The 22,400-nt window shown below is 45.4% G+C and overlaps 1 protein-coding gene across 1 annotated transcript in view; it reads right to left on the bottom strand.

Moving 5' to 3' along the window:
• The window catches only part of dnah10 (dynein axonemal heavy chain 10), a 268,946-nt gene that overhangs the window by 86,609 nt on the left and 159,937 nt on the right, over nt 1–22,400 (bottom strand). Inside the window, exons 44-53 of the mRNA XM_078226101.1 lie at nt 20,183–20,302; nt 18,219–18,364; nt 15,884–16,036; nt 11,833–12,093; nt 10,826–10,998; nt 6,720–6,813; nt 5,904–6,071; nt 2,823–3,011; nt 2,024–2,195; nt 1,470–1,673 (exon numbers count right to left, since the gene is read on the bottom strand). Coding sequence (XP_078082227.1) covers nt 1,470–1,673; nt 2,024–2,195; nt 2,823–3,011; nt 5,904–6,071; nt 6,720–6,813; nt 10,826–10,998; nt 11,833–12,093; nt 15,884–16,036; nt 18,219–18,364; nt 20,183–20,302 — 1,680 coding nt within the window. The remainder of the gene's footprint in view (nt 1–1,469; nt 1,674–2,023; nt 2,196–2,822; nt 3,012–5,903; nt 6,072–6,719; nt 6,814–10,825; nt 10,999–11,832; nt 12,094–15,883; nt 16,037–18,218; nt 18,365–20,182; nt 20,303–22,400) is intronic.

The following is a 22,400-nucleotide window of genomic DNA, read 5'->3' on the forward strand; positions in this document are numbered from 1 at the left end:
GGCATCTGCATCAAACAACAGGTCAGATTGTTCAGACAGTTTGCAAGAATGTACACAAATCAAAGTAAAACCTCTGAGTGTTATCAACCTGAATATTCAGCTGTTAAAGTTTTTGAACCATTTAACAAAGATGGAATGGAATGGCAGCAAGATTACAAAAACATCTCGATGTAATCGGGAAAAAAAACCATCGAGAGAAAAAGATGGTGTTCTCGAATTTGGACATGCAGCAAACAGTGTTTCCATACTTCAAAAGGGCCCGAAATATTTGTTAGCTCTCTAATCCATCCTCGAGATGCGGTGTGGTCGCTATTTAATGTTCTTTTGGAACTCTGGCCAGTTTGTTACAACTGCACTCAATGATTTGCTGTTAAAAGGCTGGTGTGGGACTAGAGTCACATAGTGGGCCAGACTGGATACACCCGCAGGTTTCCTTCACTGAAGAGACACTAATCACCATTTGGGTTTTTATGACCATTTGAGGCTTCACAAATAACTGTGCTTTTTATTTTTAAAAAGAATTTAAAATTTCAGGTTCTCTGAGTTAATAGTCTGAGTCTCTTCATTGTTCCTGTAACATAACCACAACACTACCACAGCTTTGTGTTTATAAGTTAATAAATTATCCACAGCAATGAGATTTTGGGTTGAATCTTGTGGATGGGATGGGGAGCGGCAAGACCCCTGTGTTGCCTCTTTAAGGGAAAGCCCCACAGCATCTTGTGACCCCAATGGGCAAGTCACACCCTCCAAGAGCTTCCCGCCATTCAGAGGCCAGCAGTGCCACCTTCACCAGAACCTTCGCGCAGCCGGTGTGGAAAACCAGGCAAGGCAGCCAAAAGACCATTGACATGACAGGAAAATCCAGCCTCCTGTTTCTCGCTCCAAAAACACTGCCAGATTGCTGAGGTTTTCCAGCATTTTCAGTTTTTATTTTCTTTATACTTTGCTGGAGTAAACTGGATCAGTTTTGGGGAGATGTTTCCAGACCGAGAGGTGGAAACAATATGACAGGGGTTCATTGATGATGTTAACTTGTATCAAGGGGTCCAATGATATGATATTTTCCACCAACTGGATTGACAGGAGTTGCGATTGGACAGTTTCTGATTTTTAACAACAACCCACACTTGCCCCGCCCACACTCACCCCGCCCACACTCGCCCCGCCCACACGTGCCCCGCCCACATGCGCCTCACCCACACTCGCCCCGCCCACACTCGCCCCACCCACACTCGCCCATTTGTTAAATGACACAATACCCTGGCAGGGAAGAATCCATGTTTCATATTATTCGTTCCTCTTAAGTAAAAGCAGTTGTTTAAAGATTGTCCTCACAAGCCTACTGCGATTACAGATTAAATGTAACTGTCACACAGCATTTTAATTTATGAAAATATAAAAGCTGTTCCTGAAATAAATATTAAAATGCACATTCAAGACCAAGCAACAAAACAAGTTTCAGAGACCTGGGAAGTTTCTACATCTCCTTCGCAGCGTTTCACCAACAGGCGACATGCCCAGTATAATGTGCAGATTACTGGCACTCTTATTAACAAAATACTGCCAAATACTCTCTTTCGCTGGACTGGTACCAGCTTTCATAGCTTCATCCCTTATCTGTCCTAAAATGGGCTCCTTCTCCTCATCCGGAAAAAGTGCTGGGACAATTCCTGCAAAATATTAAAAATATATCCCGTAAGTTTGCTTTCACATTGTAGTCTCAGTTCCAGCTCAGAACAGTTCAACAAACACATGGGTGGGATTTCCCATTCCTCCTACGGTGTGTTTTGTGGTGATAGAGGCAGGTCGCCTTGTCCAGAGGCAGGATCCTCCAGTGCTGCCGCTGCATATGGGGTGTCCCAGTGTCCATATTCTTGTCCTCCAGGAAATCCGCATTATAGTGGATAGCCCCATTGAGTGAACAGGAATGTCGCTGTGAGACCAACTATTTGAATCCAGAAAACCATTTGGGGGAGGTTTCACCGTTGCATCTTTGGGCGTGCGGTCAGTGTTAGTGTACCTGAGGTTAACATGTTATTCAGCAGCTCCAGAAATCCTTCCTCTGCCACATGGGCATCCGTGAAGAGGAAAACTGTTGGCTTGTTCTCGATGCCTAGTTTCAGATACAGGGCCTTTAAATCATCTCGCAAATTAGTTTCCCCATAACCACGGCTCAGAACGATCTCAAAAATCTGATACGGACCAAACAGAAACAGTGGAGTGTTTGTCAGTGCTGTATCCCGTACAAAAATGCTCACTCTTTATATAGTAACATTTTGTATAAATTACAATCTTAAACATTTATCGCAATGCGAGCGGTGTTATTGTGTTATTATAGACTCACCTGAAGAAGGAGCCGCGCTCTGAAAGCTCGTGCTACCAAATAAACCTGTTGGACTTTAACCTTGTGTTGTGAGACTTCTTACTGTGCCCACCCCAGTCCAACGCCGGCATCAGTAGCACAGTGGTTAGCACTGCTGCTTCACAGCTTCAGGGTCCCGGGTTCGATTCCCGGCTCGGGTCACTGTCTGTGCGGAGTTTGCACATTCTCCTCGTGTCTGCGTAGGTTTCCTCTGGGTGCTCCGGTTTCCTCCCACAGTCCAAAGATGTGCGGGTTAGGTTGATTGGCCAGGTTAAAAATTGCCCCTTAGAGTCCTGAGATGCGTAGGTTAGCGGGATTAGCGGGTAAATATGTGGGGGTAGGGCCGGGTGGGATTGTGGTCGGTGCAGACTCGATGGGCTGAATGGCCTCCTTCTGCACTGTAGGGTTTCTATGATTTCTATGATCTCCACATCATGCTGGGAATACAGCTACTTACCTCGCAATTAGCTGTGAATGCTGCCAGTTTAGTCAAAGACTGTTTGCCTGATCCACCGACACCAACAAGAAGGGCATGACCCCGGTCCATTCTGATGATGCGATGAACACGTGTCAAATGCTCCAGAGCGTCATCAAACAACACCAGCTTCATGTGAGTCTTGGTTTCATTGTACTCTTCCAAAATTTCCTATTGAAGGATAAACTTAATTTAACGATTGACTTCTTATACTTGAGTGCAGCACTGTCAGTGCAATCAGAGCAAAATTAAGACTGGATTGTTTACAGTTTCAAATAAAATATACTCGCATTCACATTCTCTCATCTTCAGCCACATTGCCTTTCCTGTCAACATGAACACATTAGTCCCCCACCCCCTCTCTCTGTCAGTGAGACTGTCCCCCCCAACCCCCTCTCCCCATCAGTTAGACTGTCCCCCCCCCCACCCCACTCTCCCCGTCAGGAGACTGTCCCCCCCACCCTCTCCCCATCAGTGAGAGTGCCTCCCCACCCCCCTCTCCCTGTCAGTGCGAGTGCCTCTACGCCTGAATCAACGCCCCCCACCCCCCGTCAGAAACTCCATTCACATCAGCATGAGGGCAGAACATCATAAAACCCGACTGATCGCCCACAACTTGCACCTGGCAAGCAGACCTCCCAGGGGAGTTCAGGTGAGTGCACCACTCCGGGGGTAGAGGGTCATGCCCAGGCACTACAAAGAGCAGAGTCGGGGCAGTGCCAGGTGGCAGTGCCAGGGAAGGGGGTATGATGGCAGTGGTGGGGGGTTACCAGGATGAACTCTTAGCACTGGGGCAGCCTTTAAAAATGTCGCCCCGCTCCTCGAAGGACTAAGTTGCTGGTGGGGTAGGTGGATCAGAAGCCGCCCCTCCAGCAGCACATCGTTGGGATCTGCCCTTTGCTGTTTTCCTTCTCTCCGTGTGAGACAATACGGTAGAGAAGGCCACTGGCAGCTTCAACACTGCTTTTCCCACCGCTATTGGCCATTGCCAATTTCCAGCCTGATGTGTACAGTTGCTACTGTTACAGATACAAATGCAGCTGCCATTGTGTATATGGTAAAATCTCAAACAGCAATGACCAGTAACCCTGTTTCTGGTGGAACGGGAATATTTGTCATGACACTGAGAGATCATGCCATGGGTTCATCAACACCCCAGGAAGTGAAACAGTAGCTTCCTCCGTCAGCATGGCATAGGAACAAGGAGCAGAAGTCGGCAAATTCAACGCTTTGAGCCTGCTCCGCCATTCAATCAGATCATGGCTGATCTCTCCCTGGTCTCAAATCCTCCTTCCCACCTGTTCCCCATACCCCTCTTTTCTTTTTTTTATTAGACATATATCTATCTCCCTCTTGAAACCATTCAACGATTGAGGCTCCACCGCGCTGTGGAGCAGCGAGTTCCACAAATTCACCACCCTCTGTGAGAAGTAGTTCCTCCTCATCTCAGTTTGAAATAGAGTCATAGAGGTTAACAGCATGGAAACAGGCCCTTCAGCCCAACTTGTCCATGCCACCCTTTTTTTTAAAAAACCCATAAACTAATCCCAATTGCCCGCATTTGGCCCGTATCCCTCTATACCCATCGTACCCATGTAACTATCTAAATGCTTTTTAAAAGACAAAATTGTACCCGCCTCTACTACTACCTCTGGCAGCTAGTTCCGGACACTTACCATCCTTTGTGTGAAAAGACTGACCCTCTGGACACTTTTGTATCTCTCCCCTCTCACCTTAATCCTATGCCCTCTAGTTTTAGACTCCCCTACCTTTGGGAAAGGATATTGACTATCTAGCTGATCTGTGCCCCTCATTATTTTATAGACCTCTATTAGATCACCCCTCAGCCTCCTACGCTCCAGAGAAAAAAGTCCCAGTCTATCCAGCCTCTCCTTATAACTCAATCCATCAAGTCCCGGTAGCATCCTAGTAAATCTTTTCTGCACTCTTTCTAGTTTAATAATATCCTTTCTATAATAGGGTGACCAGAATTGCACACAGTATTCCAAGTGTGGCCTTACCAAGGTCTTGTACAACTTCAACAAGACATTCCAACTCCTGTATTCAATGTTCTGACCGATGAAACCAAGCCTGCCAAATAACTTCTTCACCACTCTGTCTACCTGTGACTCCACTTTCAAGGAGCTATGAACATGTACCCCTAGATGTCTTTGTTCTGTAACTCTCCCCAACGCTCTACCATTAACTGAGTAAGTCCTGTCCTGGTTCAATCTACCAAAATGCATCACCTCGCATTTATCTAAATTAAACTCCATCTGCCATTTATCAGCCCACTGGCCCAATTGATCAAGATCCCATTGCAATTGGAGATAACTTTCTTCACTGTCCTGAGGCACACCACTGGTCACAGGCCTCCAGTTTGAAAAACAACTCTCTACAACCACCCTCTGGCTTCTGTCAAGAAGTAGAAGTTTCACAACACCAGGTTAAAGTCCAACAGGTTTATTTGGTAGCAAATACCATAAGCTTTCGGAGCACTGCTCCTTCGTCAGATGGAGTGGAAATCTGAGGTGTTCTGTCAAGAAGCCAATTTTGTATCCATTTAGATACCGCGCCCTGAATCCCGTGAGATTTAACCTTATGCAACAAACCTACCATGCGGTACCTTGTCAAAGGCCTTGCTAAAGTCCATGTAGACAACATCAACTGCACTGCCCTCATCTATCTTCTTGGTTACCCCTTCAAAAAACTCAATCAAGTTTGTGAGACATGATTTTCCACTCACAAAGCCATGCTGACTGTCCCTAATCAGTCCTTGCGTCTCTAAATGCCTGTAGATCCTGTCTCTCAAAATACCTTCCAACAATTTACCCACCACAAATGTGAGGTTCACTGGCCTGTAGTTCCCAGGCTTTTCCCTACAACCCTTTTTAAACAAAGGCACAACTTTTGCCACTCTCCAATCTTCAGGCACCTCACCCGTGACTATCGATGATTCAAACATCTCTGCTAAGGGACTTTGAGCTGGACGAAAATTGTGACTGACTCCTTATACACTGGTGCTCATTAGGCTTTATCTTGCAATCGGCTTTTGCTGTATACCTGAAACAGAGCTTTAGCCGCCTCGTAATCCTGAATATCTTCATATATACGAGGCTCCCCCTCATTCATAAACGTTCGGTAGTCCCCAAACAGTATTGGGTCCCTTAAGGCTTGCTCAATCACACTTGGGAAATGTTCTTCTATTAAGTTTGCAATGTGACCCTGAACCTTAAAATACAAAAATAATGCAAAAGAAAAAAACATTAAAGGAAAGGATATTGGGTGAGTAATCTTTGACATAGTTGACAAAAAATCACCTTAACAAATCATACTTCTGTAAGTTTAAATGAGACAAATGAAAATGTACTTTTGTTCTTAATATATTGCTGCCCTACAACTGTATGATCTTGTATTAGCAGAAATTTGTATCATCTGAAATAAGAGTCTGAATTTTTCAGAGAAGGATGCAGACTGGCCGCTGCCTCTGGGCTGAATAAAAGTGGGAGCCAATGGGCAGCGCTTTCCACACAGGAGGAGAGACCTGCTGCAGGCACCTCTCCGTGAGCCACAGAGCACTCAGTAAGGAAGATCCACTCAGGGAACCCAGGAAGAGAGCGCTAGGGCTTATCTAATCGTCACCCCACATGATGGTGGGACCTCCCAAAATGCCTGCAGAGTGTGGGGAAGTGGCTTAATTGGGTCATTAATTGGTCCAATTGGCTGTCCTGTTGGCAATATGCCGTGGCAGTGGGGAGGCATCAGGCTGATCGCCCTCTGACACTTTCCTCTGTCACATTGCCAGCCCATCGCCATGGGGCTGAGAAAATTTGAGTCCAATGGTCACTCGGAGATCCCTCAGTTTATTTTTATACTAACCAGCTTTTTGTCTTCTTCATTAATGAGCCTGTCATGGAACACGCGAAGACATTCATTCCTCCACAGCCTGACCATCTGTCCAACTGTCTGAAACCTTGGCAAATATTAGGATGAGAATAATTGTGGACACAAATTAATAAATGAACAAATCTCTTTTGAAGTAGAAATCTGGAACTCTCTCTCCTCTGATGAATGCAGAGACAATTGGAACTTTCCAAATGAAAGGTCAATACGTTTTAGTTAGGTAAGAATATCAGGGGATATAGAGCTAGGAGCAGGTAAAGGGAGTTGCCCTGCACATCACCCATGATCTAACTGAGTTTTCACGAGTGAGTCTCGAACAAGGGGACATCGCTACAATGTAAAGGGCCGGTCATTTAAAACTGAGGTGTGTAGAAATTTCTTCTCGCAGAGGGTGGTGAATCTCTGGAATTCTCTGCCCCAAAGGTGCTGGAGGAAGGAATATTTAAAGTGGAGGTGGATAAATATTTGATAGTTTGGGGGCTGTGGGGAAATGGCACAGAAAAGGAGTTGGGCCTGGTATAGATCAGCCCTGATCGTATTGAATGACGGGCAGGATTGAAGAGTCTGATGACGTACTCCTGCTTCTGCTTTTTGTGTTGTGTGTTCTTGTGAGCACTGAAGCAAGCTCGAGAAGCTCAAAGACATCCTCCTGCTGCTACATTCCTAATGCTATAGCCGTACACAAAGGCTACTCAGGGATACACAGCCTTGGACCAACTGACACTTCAAGAATATTGCTTTGTACTGCCACAGAAATCAACAGACTGGGGTGGGACTGAACTGCACAAACCAGGAAGATGCCAGATTAGATCCCAAGGGCCAACTAATATCAGCAGGGAACCACAATGATTGGAAGAGAATTGGAAAGGGAGGAAGAAGTTGTGCAATATGTTTGGTAACACATAATAGAAATTAAAAAGCTACAAGTTATATTCATATAACAGCTGAAGTCTGGGCATTCAGGAAATGGCCTGGGAATAGATACAGGGCTGATTCACCAGAATTATACCACAGTCTAAACTTAATTGATGAGGGAAAATTGCATAAACCTGGCAGAAACTTGAGTTTAGAAGATGAATCGGTGATCTGATTGAGGTGTTTAAAATGATAACGGGATTTAAAGGGTATATGCAAAGAAACTATTTCTTCTTGTGGGGAACCCTGAACAAGGAGGCACAATGTTAACACGATACATCTCGAGGGAGCAGTTCCCTTCACGCGAGCTCTGGCACTACTCATCTTTTAATCCTTGTTTTTATCCGGGATGGGGTCCAGGCCGGGGTTGGGGGTCCAGGCCGGGGTTGGGGGTCCAGGCCGGGGTTGGGGGCCCAGACCGGGGTGGGGCCCGGGCCGGGGTGGGGCCCGGGCCAGGGTGGGACCTCGGCCGGAGTGGGACCTAGGCCGTGGTGGGGCCCAGGTCAGCGTTAGGCCCAGTTCACGGTGGTGGTTTGGCTGGTGAGGGGGTTCACACTCTGGCAATGCCAATGGCTACCATTGTGGATGAAATTGTGGACGACAGTCTCGGCTCCCCGGCACAGAATATTGGTGCTCACATTGTGAACTGCAAGATACCCTAAAGAAAATGGATGAAGTGGAGAAGGGAATCCTGTCAGTCAAGAGGGCAATTTCCTCAGCGGCGTCTCATCCCCACTCCTTGGAAATCTTGCTACATGGTATGACGAACATCCTAGTTGATCTAGGGAGATGGGGTCAGAGAAGGAATATCTGTGCGCCCAGTCTCCCGAGGGGAGCTGGGGGTGATTTCCCAGCTGAATTTGGGAACTGGCTGCCATATTTTCACAATCTCGGTTTGAAGACTGGGTGTTTTGAGTTTGATGGAAAACATTGTATCCGGTCTTCAAGGCCTGGTGTCAGGCAAAGACTCAGACCACCGGTCTTACATTGCGTTGTCCTTGGTGTTCATCAAGAGGAGCTGGAGGCAGCTTGACGTGACAGGTTTAACCAGGGTTTCAGGACAATGGCATGGTGAAGGTGCAAAGGTTTCAGTGAAACTCTGCAGAGATCCTGGATGTTGCTCAATGATTCTGTCATGGCTTTGGCCTTTTCAAGCCTCTGCGGATGGTTATATTACCCTGCAGTTCATCATTAACCCTTGTGATTATGCTGCTGATTCCGTGATATTGGGGCCAACTCTCCTGAAGTACACATGCCAGCGGGAAAACCAGAGTGTTTCTCACTGGCGCTGGCAGCGTCTGTCGGGTGGGATTCTCCCATCTGAGCAATGCAAATTAATGCATCCCGCAAATCACATCGGCCAGCCAGGCTTTTCAGAAATCAGGGCGCCCCTTTGCCCCAATCTCTGTGATCAGACACAGGTCCCCCTCCATCCAAAAACCAAAATGGTGACCCTCCCCCAGCTGACCAGGGGAGCACCACCAAACCCTCCGTCCCAGCACTCCAATAATGGGTATCCCACCCCCCACAACACGCAGGCACAAGGGTGATCCAACCCATCCCCTCCTCAGGTCCCCCACTCAGCCCCCTTCCTCCACAGACACCAATTCAGCAATCCCCTCTCCCCAGACCTCCACTCAGACTCTTTCCCCTTCAGGCCGCCACTCAGACCCCCCCCTTCAGGCCCCACACCTTGGCGGTGCCAACAATGCACTGCCTCCTGGCACTGACACCTTGACCTGTCACCTAGAGTTCTGAGGGGGGGGTCAAGGAGGTAAGTCCAGTTCACGTGTGCCCTCTGCGGCTGCCAGGCTGCAGAGGGTCACAGCTGCAGGCAAATTCAAATCAGCTAAGTCCTTTCATTTCCTCTTTTGTGTAAACAAAGAACAATGAAAAGTACAGCACAGGAACAAGTCCTTCGGCCCTCCAAGCCTGTGCCGATCATGATGTCCTAACTAAGAAAAAAACCTTCTGCCATTACTCAGTCTGTATCCCTCTCTTCCTTCTCCATTCATGTACCCATCCAGATTCCTCTTAAATGTTGCTAATGTGCCTGCTTCCACCACCTCCTCTGGCAGCGCGTTCCAGGCACCCACCACTCTCTGCGTGAAAAACTTCATCCGCACATCTCCCTTAAACTCCCCCCCTCTCACCTTGAATCTGTGCCCCCTTGTAATTGACACTTCCACCCTGTCGACACGGATGCCATCATCTCACGTGAGAACACCATCCACCAGGTACGCGGTACATACTCTTGCAACTCGGGCAGCGTTGTCTTCCTGATACCCTGCAGGAAAGGATGTCCCGAGGCATGGTACATTGGGGAGACCATGCAGACGCTACAACAACGGATGAACAAACACCGCTCGACAATCACCAGGCAAGAGTGTTCTCTTCCTGTTGTGGAACACTTCAGCGGTTACGGGCATTCGGCCTCTGATCTTCGGGTAAGCGTTCTCCAAGGCGGCCTTCATGACACACAACAACGCAGAGTCGCTGAGCAGAGACTGATAGCCAAGTTCCGCACACATGAGGACGGCCTCAACCTGGATCTTGGGTTCATGTCACACTATCTGTAACCCCCACGACTTGCCTGGGCTTGCAAATTCTCACTAACTGTCCTGTCTGGAGACAATACACATCTCTTTAACCTGTGCTTAACACTCTCTCCACTGACATTGTCTGTACCTTTAAGACTTGATTACCTGTAAAGACTCGCATTCCAACCATTATTTTGTAAATTGAGTTTGTGTCTTTATATGCCCTGTTTGTGAACAGAACTCCCACTTACCTGACGAAGGAGCAGCGCTCCGAAAGCTAGTGGCTTTTGCTACCAAATAAACCTGCTGGACTTTAGCTTGGTGTTGTGAGACTTCTTACTGTGTTTACCCCAGTCCAACGCCGGCATCTCCACATCTCTGAAACAGTGCCACGGCATTTTTTACATCCAGCTGAAAGGGCAGATTAATATTTCATCCAAAACCTCCAACAGTGCAGCATGCCGTCAGTACCACACTAGAGTGTCAGCCTGAGTTTTATGCTCAAATCTCAGAGCCTTGTGATTCAGAAGCAAATACGTTTCTAATTGAATCATCAATGACGTATGGTAAGATAAAATAATAGTTCAATTAAAATAAAATCCAACAAACACAGCCCTTTAATCTCACCGCTCAGGGGTTGCAAGGACGAGTCCATTGTACACCCTGGATAGGTCTCTCAGATTGAAGATGTAGTGAAATTTCGAAGGGGTTGGAGGCAGCTCCTGTACAATCAAATTGTACAACTGGAGAGTAGCAGATGTCATCTTAATGCAAATGGCTTGAAGTTCTTCTGTGAAAGTCTGAGTAACAAAGAGTGAACACTTTAGAAACACCACACAGCTGCCCCTTCTTTTTGTCCTACTTTCTCTTTCAGTTGGGGAAAAAAATGATCAAATAGGAATCACATATCTACCATCTCTGGAGTCAAATTCATTCAGATAATCAATCATTGTAGAAGATTTTTAAAAATGTATTTTAAAAAATTTTTAGTTTTCCTTTTTCTTTGTCTTTTTTCTCTCTCAAAATCTGATCTTTCTTTCCTTCTCTTTAGTTCTCTGATTTGACATTGAATTCACCCACTCTGATCCACCCACCCTCTCAGTCCTTCCTCTACTTATTTCTCAGTCCTTGGATTTCATTGTTGAAGCTGATGTCCCAGTGATTACCAAACACCCTAGTTCTCTTTCCATTAGCAGCTTGTAATTCCAGTAAAATAAAATTTTGGACTGCAGGGTCCAAAAACAACTAGAACCGAGTATGCCAGTATGCCATGAGACACAACCCACCCCCTCACCTCCCCCACCAAATTCCGCACTCATATCTTATTTACTTAAGCAGCCAAACTTGGTCACAGAGGTTGCTGTGAGCATTCCCATCACTGTCCAGCCTTTGCTCAGCTAACTCAGGATAAATCAGGGATCATCTATTGGGATTTTCTAATTCTATGATTCAGTTTCCCTGGGGAACAATCAGGAGAGGTTCCTACAACCAGAGCTTATCTGACTTTATGCACTGAATTCCTGCAAACAATCTTAATCATTAAGCTTCAAAAGACAGATAAACATTACACCTAAATTGAAGGTCTTCCGCCAAAATGAACCATATATGAATTGGTTTCTTTTTCAGATACTTACCAATGTATGGCCTTTCAGAATTGAAGCATAAATTGAAAACAGTGATTCCTCCGCTGGGAATGTAACGTTGAAGACACAAAAGAGCGAGATAAATCTTGGATCCACTTCATTCCGTCCACCTCCTGCTTTTCCCATTGCGGCAACAAAGCCCAGGTCTTTCAGGATCTTATAGTTCAGCTCTTTAGCACGATCATACATTCCGCCTTTCTCCAGCAGAAGTTTCAGCAGGGCTATGGGCTGCTGGGTGCCATATTCATCCACCTAGTTTTCAACAATCAACAAAGCTAACTGAATTTTGAAACAAAATAAATGATTTTCAGAATAAATCATCTAAATTAGACAGGAAGTGCTGAATTACTGAAATGCATGAAGAAGTTAAGATAGTTTCACTCTGTCACATTCCAATAGAACTCTTGCTGTAAAGGGGTAAATTCAATGTTCCCAGTCACAATTTTGCAATGTGGGCATGGTCAGTGCATCCAATTCACAATCCACTAACTTTTGGGGGAGATGGCGGGGTAGCGGTAATGTCACTAGTAACCCAAAGGCTCTATAGACAGGGGTTCAAATCCCACCACGATGGCTGGTGGAACTTAAATTTAACGGATAAAATCTGGAATTGAAGACTAGTTGTTGCATTAATGGTTACCATGAAACCATCATCAATGGTCATATTAATCCCTCTAGCTCACTAATGTGTAGTGTTATGATGGCCGCCGGGGATCATCTATAGATCTCCCCATGGGGCTCAGAATATGAGCTCCCCTATTAACTAAGTGCAGGTTTGCCCGATAAGGAAGGAACAGTGGGGGTGTTTAAAACCAGCTGGTTCCACTCAGGCCAGCAGTCGAAGGACTTTGTGGTTTGACATGTACACCGTAGCTGTTGAGCGGTACTTTGTCAATAGAGGGTGTTGGTGATGGAAGACTGGTCTCGGTGAGGTTATTACAGTTAGGAAACCAGCCATGCCTGGCCTACATGTCACTCCAGTTCCACAGCAATGTGGTTGACTCATAACTGCCTCTGAAATGACCTAGTAAAGCCACTATGTCCACATGCAGAAAGAGAAATGACCAGCTGATGTTTCATTCAGGTGAATGTTCATCTTTAGGGACCTGCTTCATGTTGTTATTTCCCATATGTGTTTCCACCATTGCTGAAACTCTCAAAATCCTGGAACTCTCTTCCTAACAGTATTGCGGGTGTACCTACACCAGGTGGATGGTTCAAGGTGGCGGCTCATCACCACCTTCTAGAAAGCAAGTCGGGATAGGCTGGCCTTGTCAGCAACGTTCGCATACCATCAAAGAATAATTTTTTAAGAATCGCTATTTCTGTTTTCATAATTGTTGGTCCTACAGTTTACAGAAGTAATCTTTTGTCTGGAAATGGAAAGAACATTTTGTGTTAACCATGATACCCTTTCCTTGTTGCCCTTGCTGCATTGGTACAGTGGGGCTCAGCTGGCTACCCAGCTGTGACGTTTTGTTCCATGTGCTTTGAGACTCCATTCATTTGTTGGCTAGCTTGGATGTTCTACTGTTCTTGAGAACAAAGAACAAAGAACAGTACAGCACAGGAAACAGGCCCTTCGGCCCTCCAAGCCTGTGCCGCTCCTTGGTCCAACTAGACCAATCGTTTGTATCCTTCCATTCCCAGGCTGCTCATGTGACTATCCAGGTAAGTCTTAAACGATGTCAGCGTGCCTGCCTCCACCACCCTACTTGGCAGCGCATTCCAGGCCCCCACCACCCTCTGTGTAAAAAACGTCCCTCTGATATCTGAGTTATACTTCGCCCCTCTCAGCTTGAGCCCGTGACCTCTCGTGATCGTCACCTCCGACCTGGGAAAAAGCTTCCCACTGTTCACCCTATCTATACCCTTCATAATCTTGTACACCTCTATTAGATCTCCCCTCATTCTCCGTCTTTCCAAGGAGAACAACCCCAGTCTACCCAATCTCTCCTCATAGCCAAGACCCTCCATACCAGGCAACATCCTGGTAAACCTTCTCTGCACTCTCTCTAACGCCTCCACGTCCTTCTGGTAGTGCGGCGACCAGAACTGGACGCAGTACTCCAAATGTGGCCTAACCAGCGCTCTATACAGCTGCATCATCAGACTCCAGCTTTTATACTCTATACCCCGTCCTATAAAGGCAAGCATGCCATATGCCTTCTTCACCACCTTCTCCACCTGTGTTGCCACCTTCAAGAATTTGTGGACTTGCACACCTAGGTCCCTCTGTGTTTCTATACTCCTGATGACTCTGCCATTTATTGTATAATCCGCCCAATTTTCCAGCCTATCTATATCCTGCTGTATTGCCCGACAATGCTCTTCGCTATCCGCAAGTCCAGCCATCTTCGTGTCATCCGCAAACTTGCTGATTACACCAGTTACACCTTCTTCCAAATCATTTATATATATCACAAATAGCAGAGGTCCCAGTACAGAGCCCTGCGGAACACCACTGGTCACAGACCTCCAGCCGGAAAAAGACCCTTCGACCACTACCCTCTGTCTCCTATGGCCAAGCCAGTTCTCCATCCATCTAGCCACTTCTCCTTGTATCCCATGAGCCTTAACCTTCTTAACCAACCTGCCATGCGGGACTTTGTCAAATGCCTTACTGAAATCCATATAGACGACATCCACGGCCCTTCCTTCGTCAACCGTTTTTGTCACTTCCTCAAAAAACTCCACCAAATTTGTAAGGCACGACCTCCCTCTTACAAAACCATGCTGTCTGTCACTAATGAGATTGTTCCGTTCTAAATGCACATACATCCTGTCTCTAAGAATCCTCTCCAACAACTTCCCTACCACGGACGTCAAGCTCACCGGCCTATAATTTCCTGGGTTATCCCTGCTATCCTTCTTAAACAACGGGACCACATTCGCTATCCTCCAATCCTCAAGGACCTCACCCGTGTCCAAAGAAGCGACAAAGATTTCCGTCAGAGGCCCAGCAATTTCATCTCTCGTCTCCCTGAGCAGTCGAGGATAGATGCCATCAAGCCCTGGGGCTTTGTCAGTTTTAATGTTCCCTAAAAAACCTAACACTTCCTCTCTTGTAATGGAAATTTTCTCTAACGGGTCAACACCTCCCTCCGAGACACTCCCGGTTAACATGCCCCTCTCCTTCGTGAACACCGATGCAAAGTATTCATTTAGGATCAGGAGACTGTCACTCAGACACTGAGCTAACGCAGCAATAGGAAGAAACTCTCTGAATTTTAGCTATTGGACGGCACGGTGGCACAGTGGTTAGCACTGCTGCTTCATAGCACCAGGGACCCAGGTTTGATTCCTGGTTTGGGTCACTGTCTGTGCGGAGTTTGCACGTTCTCCCCATGTCTGCGTGGGTTTCCTCCGGGTGCCTCCCACAGTCTGAAAGACGTGCTGATTAGATGCATTGACCCGAACAGGCCCTGGAATGTGGCGACTAGGGGAATCTCACAGTAACTTCATTGCAGTGTTAATGTAAGCCTTACTTGTGACTAATAACGAATAAACTTTAATCTAAACTTTACTCTTGTAATCTTCTTTCGCTGTGGGGAATTGTGTTCCTGTCAGTTGTTGATCATCCTCATTGAATAATAGTGCCAAGTTCGACAAGATGGAGAGCAAGTGTGAACGTGGAGATGAGACAAAGATCAGCCATCATCATACTGAATAGCGGAGCAGACTCAAGGAGCCTCCTGGTCTACTCTTGCCCTTGTTCCTTGTGTGTTCCTAACAGACCATCTCATTCAAATGAGCTGATTTTATCCCCCTCTCTCTTGTAGTAATAGTTTTTTTTTATGGTTGTTGCTAAAGAATCAGAATATTGCTGACCGCACTGAAATAACAAGATCAAAACACTAAAGGATAAACATGGGATCACTTGTCAAATATTTTATACATTCAGTTCTTTCCCCATCAGCTTACTTTCAATATTATTTCTTCCTGTGTTCTAGGTCATAACATGGAATGATCAGTGTTCTATTGTATAAGAAAAATCTCTTCATTGTCTAATTTATGATAAATGCACAAGTATCCTGCCTACCCGTGGCATGTTCATGTCATCAATGAAGACTAAGAGGCGTTTTCCCATCGGAGGTCCATAGGTAACTTTGGTTCGTTTCTCTACATTTGCCTCTAGGTTTCTTTGTACATCCATCGAGGTGGTGCGAGATGAGAAGTTGATTGTCAACAATAGCTGAGTGATCAAAAAAACTTAATAAAACTCCTCACACTGTCAAACCACAATGAGTGGTAGCTAGAGAAAAATTGGAGCAATCATAGAATCTTGCAGCACAAAAGATGGCCATTCAGCCCATCATGCTTGTGTCACCTCTGTGAAAGAGCTCTCCCATTTAGTCCCACACAGCTTTTGCCCCACAATCCTACATATCTAACTGCCTTTTTCACTGTTATTGGAATCTGATCCCACCACTCTTTCAGGTAGCGTACTTAAATCTAAACAAGCCCCTGTGTGGGGAAATGTCTCCTTACCTCTCCTTCAGTTATTTTGCCAATTATTTTAAATCATAGATTCCCTACAGTGCAGGAGGTGGCCATTCTGCCCATCGAGTCTGCACTGACCACAATCCCACCCAGGCCATATTCCCGTAACCCCACATATTTACCCCCCATATTTAATCCCCTGACACTAGGGTCAATTTAGCATGGCCAATCCACCTAACAGTAACTAAGAGATCTAGGGGTACATGTTCATAGTTCCTTGAAAGTGGAGTCACAGGTGGACAGAGTGGTTTCATTGGAAAGAACATTGAATACAGGAGTTGGGACCTCTTGTTGAAGTTGTACAAGACATTGGTAAGGCCACACTTGGAATACTGTGTGCAATTCTGGTCACCCTATTATGGAAAGGATATTATTAAACTAGAAAGAGTGCAGAAGAGATTTACTAGGACTTGATGGTTTGAGTTATAAGGAGAGGCTGGATAGACTGGGACTTTTTTCTCCGGAGCGTAGAAGGCTGAGGGGTGATCTTATAGAGATCTATAAAATAATGAGGGGCACAGATCAGCGAGATAGTCAATATATTTCCCCAAAGGTAGGGGAGTCTGAAACTAGAGGGCATAGGTTTAAGGTGAGAGGGGAGAGATACAAAAGTGACTAGAGGGGCAATTTTTTCACACAGAGGGTGGCGTCTGGAACAAGCTGCCAGAGGTAGTAGTAGAGGCGGGTACAATTTTGTCTTTTTAAAAAGCATTTAGATAGTTACATGGGTAAGATGGGTATAGAGGGATGTGGGCCAAATGCAGGCAATTGGGATTAGCTTCGGGGTTTAAAAAAAAGGGCGGCATGGACAAGTTGGGCCAAAGGGTCTGTTTCCATGCTGTAAACCCCTATGACTCTATAACTCTCACATCTTTGAATGTATTCAAGAGGCGGCAGTATATAGTACTTCGGGCAAATGGGATCAAAGATTATGGGGAAAAAGCAGGATTAGGCTATTGAGTTGGATGATCAGCCATTATCGTAATGAATGGTGGAGTAGGCTCGAAGGGTCAAATAGCCTCCTCCTGCTCCTATGTTTCTATCTTTGGACTGTGGGAGAAAACCGGAGCACCCGGAGGAAGCCCATGCAGACACGGGGAGAATGTGCAAACTCCACACTGGCCCGAGGCCGGAATTGAACTCGGGTTCCTGGCGCTGTGAGGCATCAGTGCTAACCACTAACCGGCAGTGCTAAATCGATGTCCTCTGGTTACCATCCCACGTGCCAAAAGAAACAGTTCCTCTCTACTTGTTCCATCAAAACTCCTAATTATTTTGAATGCCACTATCAAATATTTCTTTCAACTTCTCTCTGTTCTAAGGAGAACACTCCCAGCTGTTTCTTTTCTTTGGTTTCCCTGGCTTGTCCCAACACAACCTTCCTCACAAGGCCAATGCTCCTTGTTGTTCAGTTTCTCTCCCACTGAGCACTGGCCTTGGTTTTCCCATTAACACATTCTGCTATCCTACCTTTATGTCACTATTAACACTCTTCAGTCCCGAATGGCACAATTAGTAACCCCTCTGTCCACGATATCTTCGTCAATCTCCCCTTAACTCCAACCCATCACTGACCTTCTATTCTGCCCCACCCCTTTTCACGTTTATAATTCATCACATTTCTATCCCTTTTCAGCTTTATAGAAGGATCATTGGACCCGAAATATTAACTGTGTTTATCTCTCCACAGATGCTGCCAGACCTGCTGAGTTCATCCAGCATTTTTTGTTTTATTTCAGATTTCCAGCATCAATAATAAGTTGCTTTATTTAACAAAAGGAATGGTCTTGTACTAACCCCTGGAAGAGCTCACTGCAAAACTCTCTCCAGGAAGGAACAGTGACAGGGTGCAACAGGAACAGAGTGGTACGTACATTAACTTCTGTGTTCAGATTCTTAAGGAAGTTCTGTGTTGTAGCTGTCTTGGAAGTACCAGATTCTCCCACAAGCAGTACAGGATGTTTAATTTTCACCATCTGCTCAAGCAGCCAACTGATGCGTGTCGTATCGACAGTAGGAACTAGAAATGATTGCGCAAAGTTTAAAGGTGCAAAGCTTGCTGATTTACTTCGATATTTACATATGCTAAAAATCTTACATCTGAGAACACTTCTGTCAATTTTTCCTATTATAAATCCTATTATAAATCCTTATGTCCAAGTCCACTTCACTTGAAGACTACACTTGACAATGTCACAAGATCAGCAAGTCTAAAGCAAATTTGTTAGTTCATGTGAAATAGATTTATCCTAAATTACATTATTTTACTCGCCCTCTATAATGCAAATTGGAAAGTTTCTTTATAGCATTTATTTATAAATCTTGCTTGTGTCCATCAAATAGTCCTAGGACCGGTAGGATATAGCTTGACTAAAGCTCACTTCACTGCTGTTCATTTAATTCATTAATGTGATGTGGGCGTTGCTGGCAAGGCCAGCATTTATTGCCCATTCCTAATAGCCCTTGAGAAGGTGGTAATTGTGAGCTACTTTCTTGAATCACTGCATCCCATGTGGTGTAGGGAAGAAGTTCCTGGATCTTGACCCAGCAACAGTGAAGGGATGGTGAAATAGTTCCAAGTCAGCATCATGTGTGATTTGGAAGGGAATTTGCAAGTGGTGGTGTTGCCACCAGTTACGTTTGTGGTCAATGGTAGCTCCCAGTTTGTTGATAGTGATACAATGTCATTGAAAGTCAAAGAGAGATGGTTAAATAATCTTTTGTCAGAGATGGTCATTGCCCTGCACTTGTGTGGTGTGATTGTAACTTGCCACTCAGCCCGAGCCTGGATTTCGTCAGCTCTTGCTGCACATCGACATGGGCTGCTTCATAGACAATTTGAGCTACTGCTAATTTCTGAACACACTGCAATCAATAGCAAACATCCCCTTTTCTAATCTTGTGATGGAAAGAAAGTCATCAATGAAGCATCTGAAGATGGTTGGACCTAAGATATCATCTTGAGGAACACCTGCATTGATGTCTTGGAACTGAGATCATAGGTCTCCATCAACACCACCATGTTTCTTTGTGCCAGCATAACTCCAAACAGTGGAGAGTTTCCACCAATTCCCATTGACTCCAGTTTTGGTCGGGCTCCTTGATGCCACACTCGGTCAAATGCTGCCTTGATGTCAAAGACAGTCACTCTCACCTCAGCTCAACTCTAGAATTCAGCTTTTTTTGTCCATTCTTGGACCAAGGCTGTAATGAGGTTTAATGCTGAGTGATCTTGGTGGAACCCAATTCAAGCATTGGTGAGCAGGTTATGAGCAACAGTGGTTAGGAACCTCCGGGTTTTATAGACTAATGAATTCCAAATTCTGCTAGGAGGTAGAATGCAGTTGGCCAAGGTAAATAATGTGTACTGATGCAATTGGAGCATCCAGTTAGGATGACAAGGTAGACGGGAGAAATGGACAGTCGAAAATGTATAACCATTTTGCCATTGCATTTTAGACTACACAAAGGAGCTGGTGGGTCCAGCTGCCTCTCTCCCAGCACGTGTTAGCCAATATTCAACCAGCATACTGTCTTTCACTGAGAGAACCCTCCCCCTTCAGCTGGTAAATGGGATTAGGTGGGATTTCAGGTGTTTCTTGCGTGTTGGTGCGGACCCGATGGGCTGAAGGGTCTCTTCTGCCCACTATGATTCCAGTGATGCACTAGATTTGTATTTTCAGTTGATGCCCATTAGGAATTGAATTTCATCCCACGTAAACCTGTTCCATATAGGACCCTGACAATAACAAAGAGAATAGACTTCAATCCTAGCATTCTGGATCCAGTATCAAACATGTTGCACACCTGTACCCTGTTTAAAGAAGATAAAACTCACCAAGAATATCGATGAATTTGACTTGAGGGTCATGCACATATTTCGACACAAGTTTGTTCCAGGGAACCCATTTCAGTTTCACATCATCAAAGTGGAAATCATAAAGAGTTGGTAAGTGGCCTACAACAGACACAAAAGTTCAATTTCAAGAATGTAACATGGATGAGTAATTGATATCAAAACTCTCAGATTCCTGGGGGTCCACTTTCAAAGTCAACCATAAAAATGAACATGGAATTTTCAGCAGAACATGGGCAAAGAAATTAAAATGTTCTCAGTGTTAAATTGCTGTGGGGCAGCCATCGGGATTATGGACAAGCTCCTTGTAACTGGGCGGGAGGCAGGAGCTGCAGCAACCTGTAAACTCCAGCCCCAGGCGTGAGTGTGTAAATAGGTCTTTGAAGGTGGTAAGGCAGGTGGAGAAAGTGGTTAAAGAAGTAGACAGGATCCTGAGCTTTAGAAACAGAGAAGCAGAGGGTAAATCCTTCTAAAATATTTTCATTTCTGGACCCAGACTTTAAAAAGGATGTCAAGACCTTGGAGAATGCTGCCGAGGCGATGTTATAAAATGGCACTGGAAATTAAGAACTGCGAAATATAGAGCACACAATGTCTCAGTGTGCTTTTCAGCCAATGAAGTACAGCAAAGAGAATGGATAAGCTGGGGTTGTTTACTTTAGAGCAGAGAAGGTAAAGAGAAGATCTGATAGAGGTGTTTAAAACAACGAGGGGTTTGATAGAATAAACAAGACTAAAGTGGTTCTATGGGGAGTCAGTAACCAGAGGGCGCAAATTTAAAGTGATTGGCTGAGAACCAGAGGCAACATGAAGAACCATTATCTATGCAATGAGTTGTTGTGATTAGAACTACTGTTCCTGAAAGGGCAATGGAAGCAGATTCAATAATAACATTCAAAAGTGTGTTAGATACATTCTTGAAGGGAAATACATTTACAGGGCTAGGGGAAGAGCAGGCAAGTGAGGATAACTGAATAACTCTTCCAAAGAGACAAGACAATGGGCCGAACGACCTCCTTCTGAGCTGTGTTGGTCTATGATCCTATGAGAAGGAGGCCATTTGGCCCATTGCATTTGCTGAGCCTGCTAGTTTCAATGTACCTTCTGCAATTAAATAATGCAAATAAATCTGATTACAAGTTTTGTCCGGAAATAGGATGGTGTTTTCCACTTCTGCAGCGAACCTGAGAGCAGCCTAAGCAATTTCCAGTGTAAATCCACTCAATAATATGTGTGACTGTTTATCCTGGGCCACTCCCATTCCCCAAACATTCACAGTACACGTTAAAAGATATGCCAGAGATCATAGCAATGTGAAACTCGCACTCATACTCATACAGTATACTTCATACTCATGCATTATGAGTATGAAGAAAAACTATGTGGCAAGACAATAGGAACATTAGAAATAGGAACAGGACTCTAGCCCACCATTCAATACCATCAAGGCAGATCATCTGCCAAACATCTGCTTCCCTCCTGCTTCCCGGATCCCTTTATTCCCTAAAAGATCAAAAATCTGTCTGTCCCAGCTCAAAACATTCTCAAACCAAAACAGGAAAAGCTGGAAAAGCTCATCAGGTCTGGCAGCATCTGTGGAGAGAGAAACAGTTAATTTATTGAGTCCGTATAACTCTTCTTCAGAGATAAAGAGAGGGCGAATGTCATAGATTTTATTGGGGAGGTGCAGCAGTTGGAGGAAAGAAGGTCAGTGATAGATGGGACCCAGGAGAGTTTGCAACAAAGATGTGCAGTGCTAATGGTGTTTCTCCAGAGTTTTGAGGTGCATGCTGTACATAGTCCACATCTCTGAGCCATACAGGAGGGAGAGTGTCACTACTGCTCTGTAGACCATGAGCTTTGTGCCAGGTCTGAGGCCCTGGCCATCAAACCCTCTCTTACTCAGGCGGGCAAAGGTTGTATTTGCACACTGAAGGGTGACAGTGCTGTGTGCCGGGGGCAGTGCTGTGTGCCGGGGGCAGTGCTGTGTGCCGGGGGCAGCACACTGAAGGATGACAGTGCTGTGTGGTGCCAGAATGCTGCTACGGGACATTTGTCTCACTGATGTTTAGTGCAAGGCCCATACTCTCGTACATCTCGGTTAAGCTGTTGACAATGGTTTGGAGCTTGGCCACGGAGTGTGCGCAGACACAAGCATCGTCTGCATTCTGTCATTCAGAAACCAAGAATGGGGTGACCT

Source organism: Mustelus asterias, chromosome 13 (genome assembly GCF_964213995.1).
Source record: "Mustelus asterias chromosome 13, sMusAst1.hap1.1, whole genome shotgun sequence".
NCBI classification, from domain to species: Eukaryota; Metazoa; Chordata; class Chondrichthyes; order Carcharhiniformes; family Triakidae; genus Mustelus; species Mustelus asterias.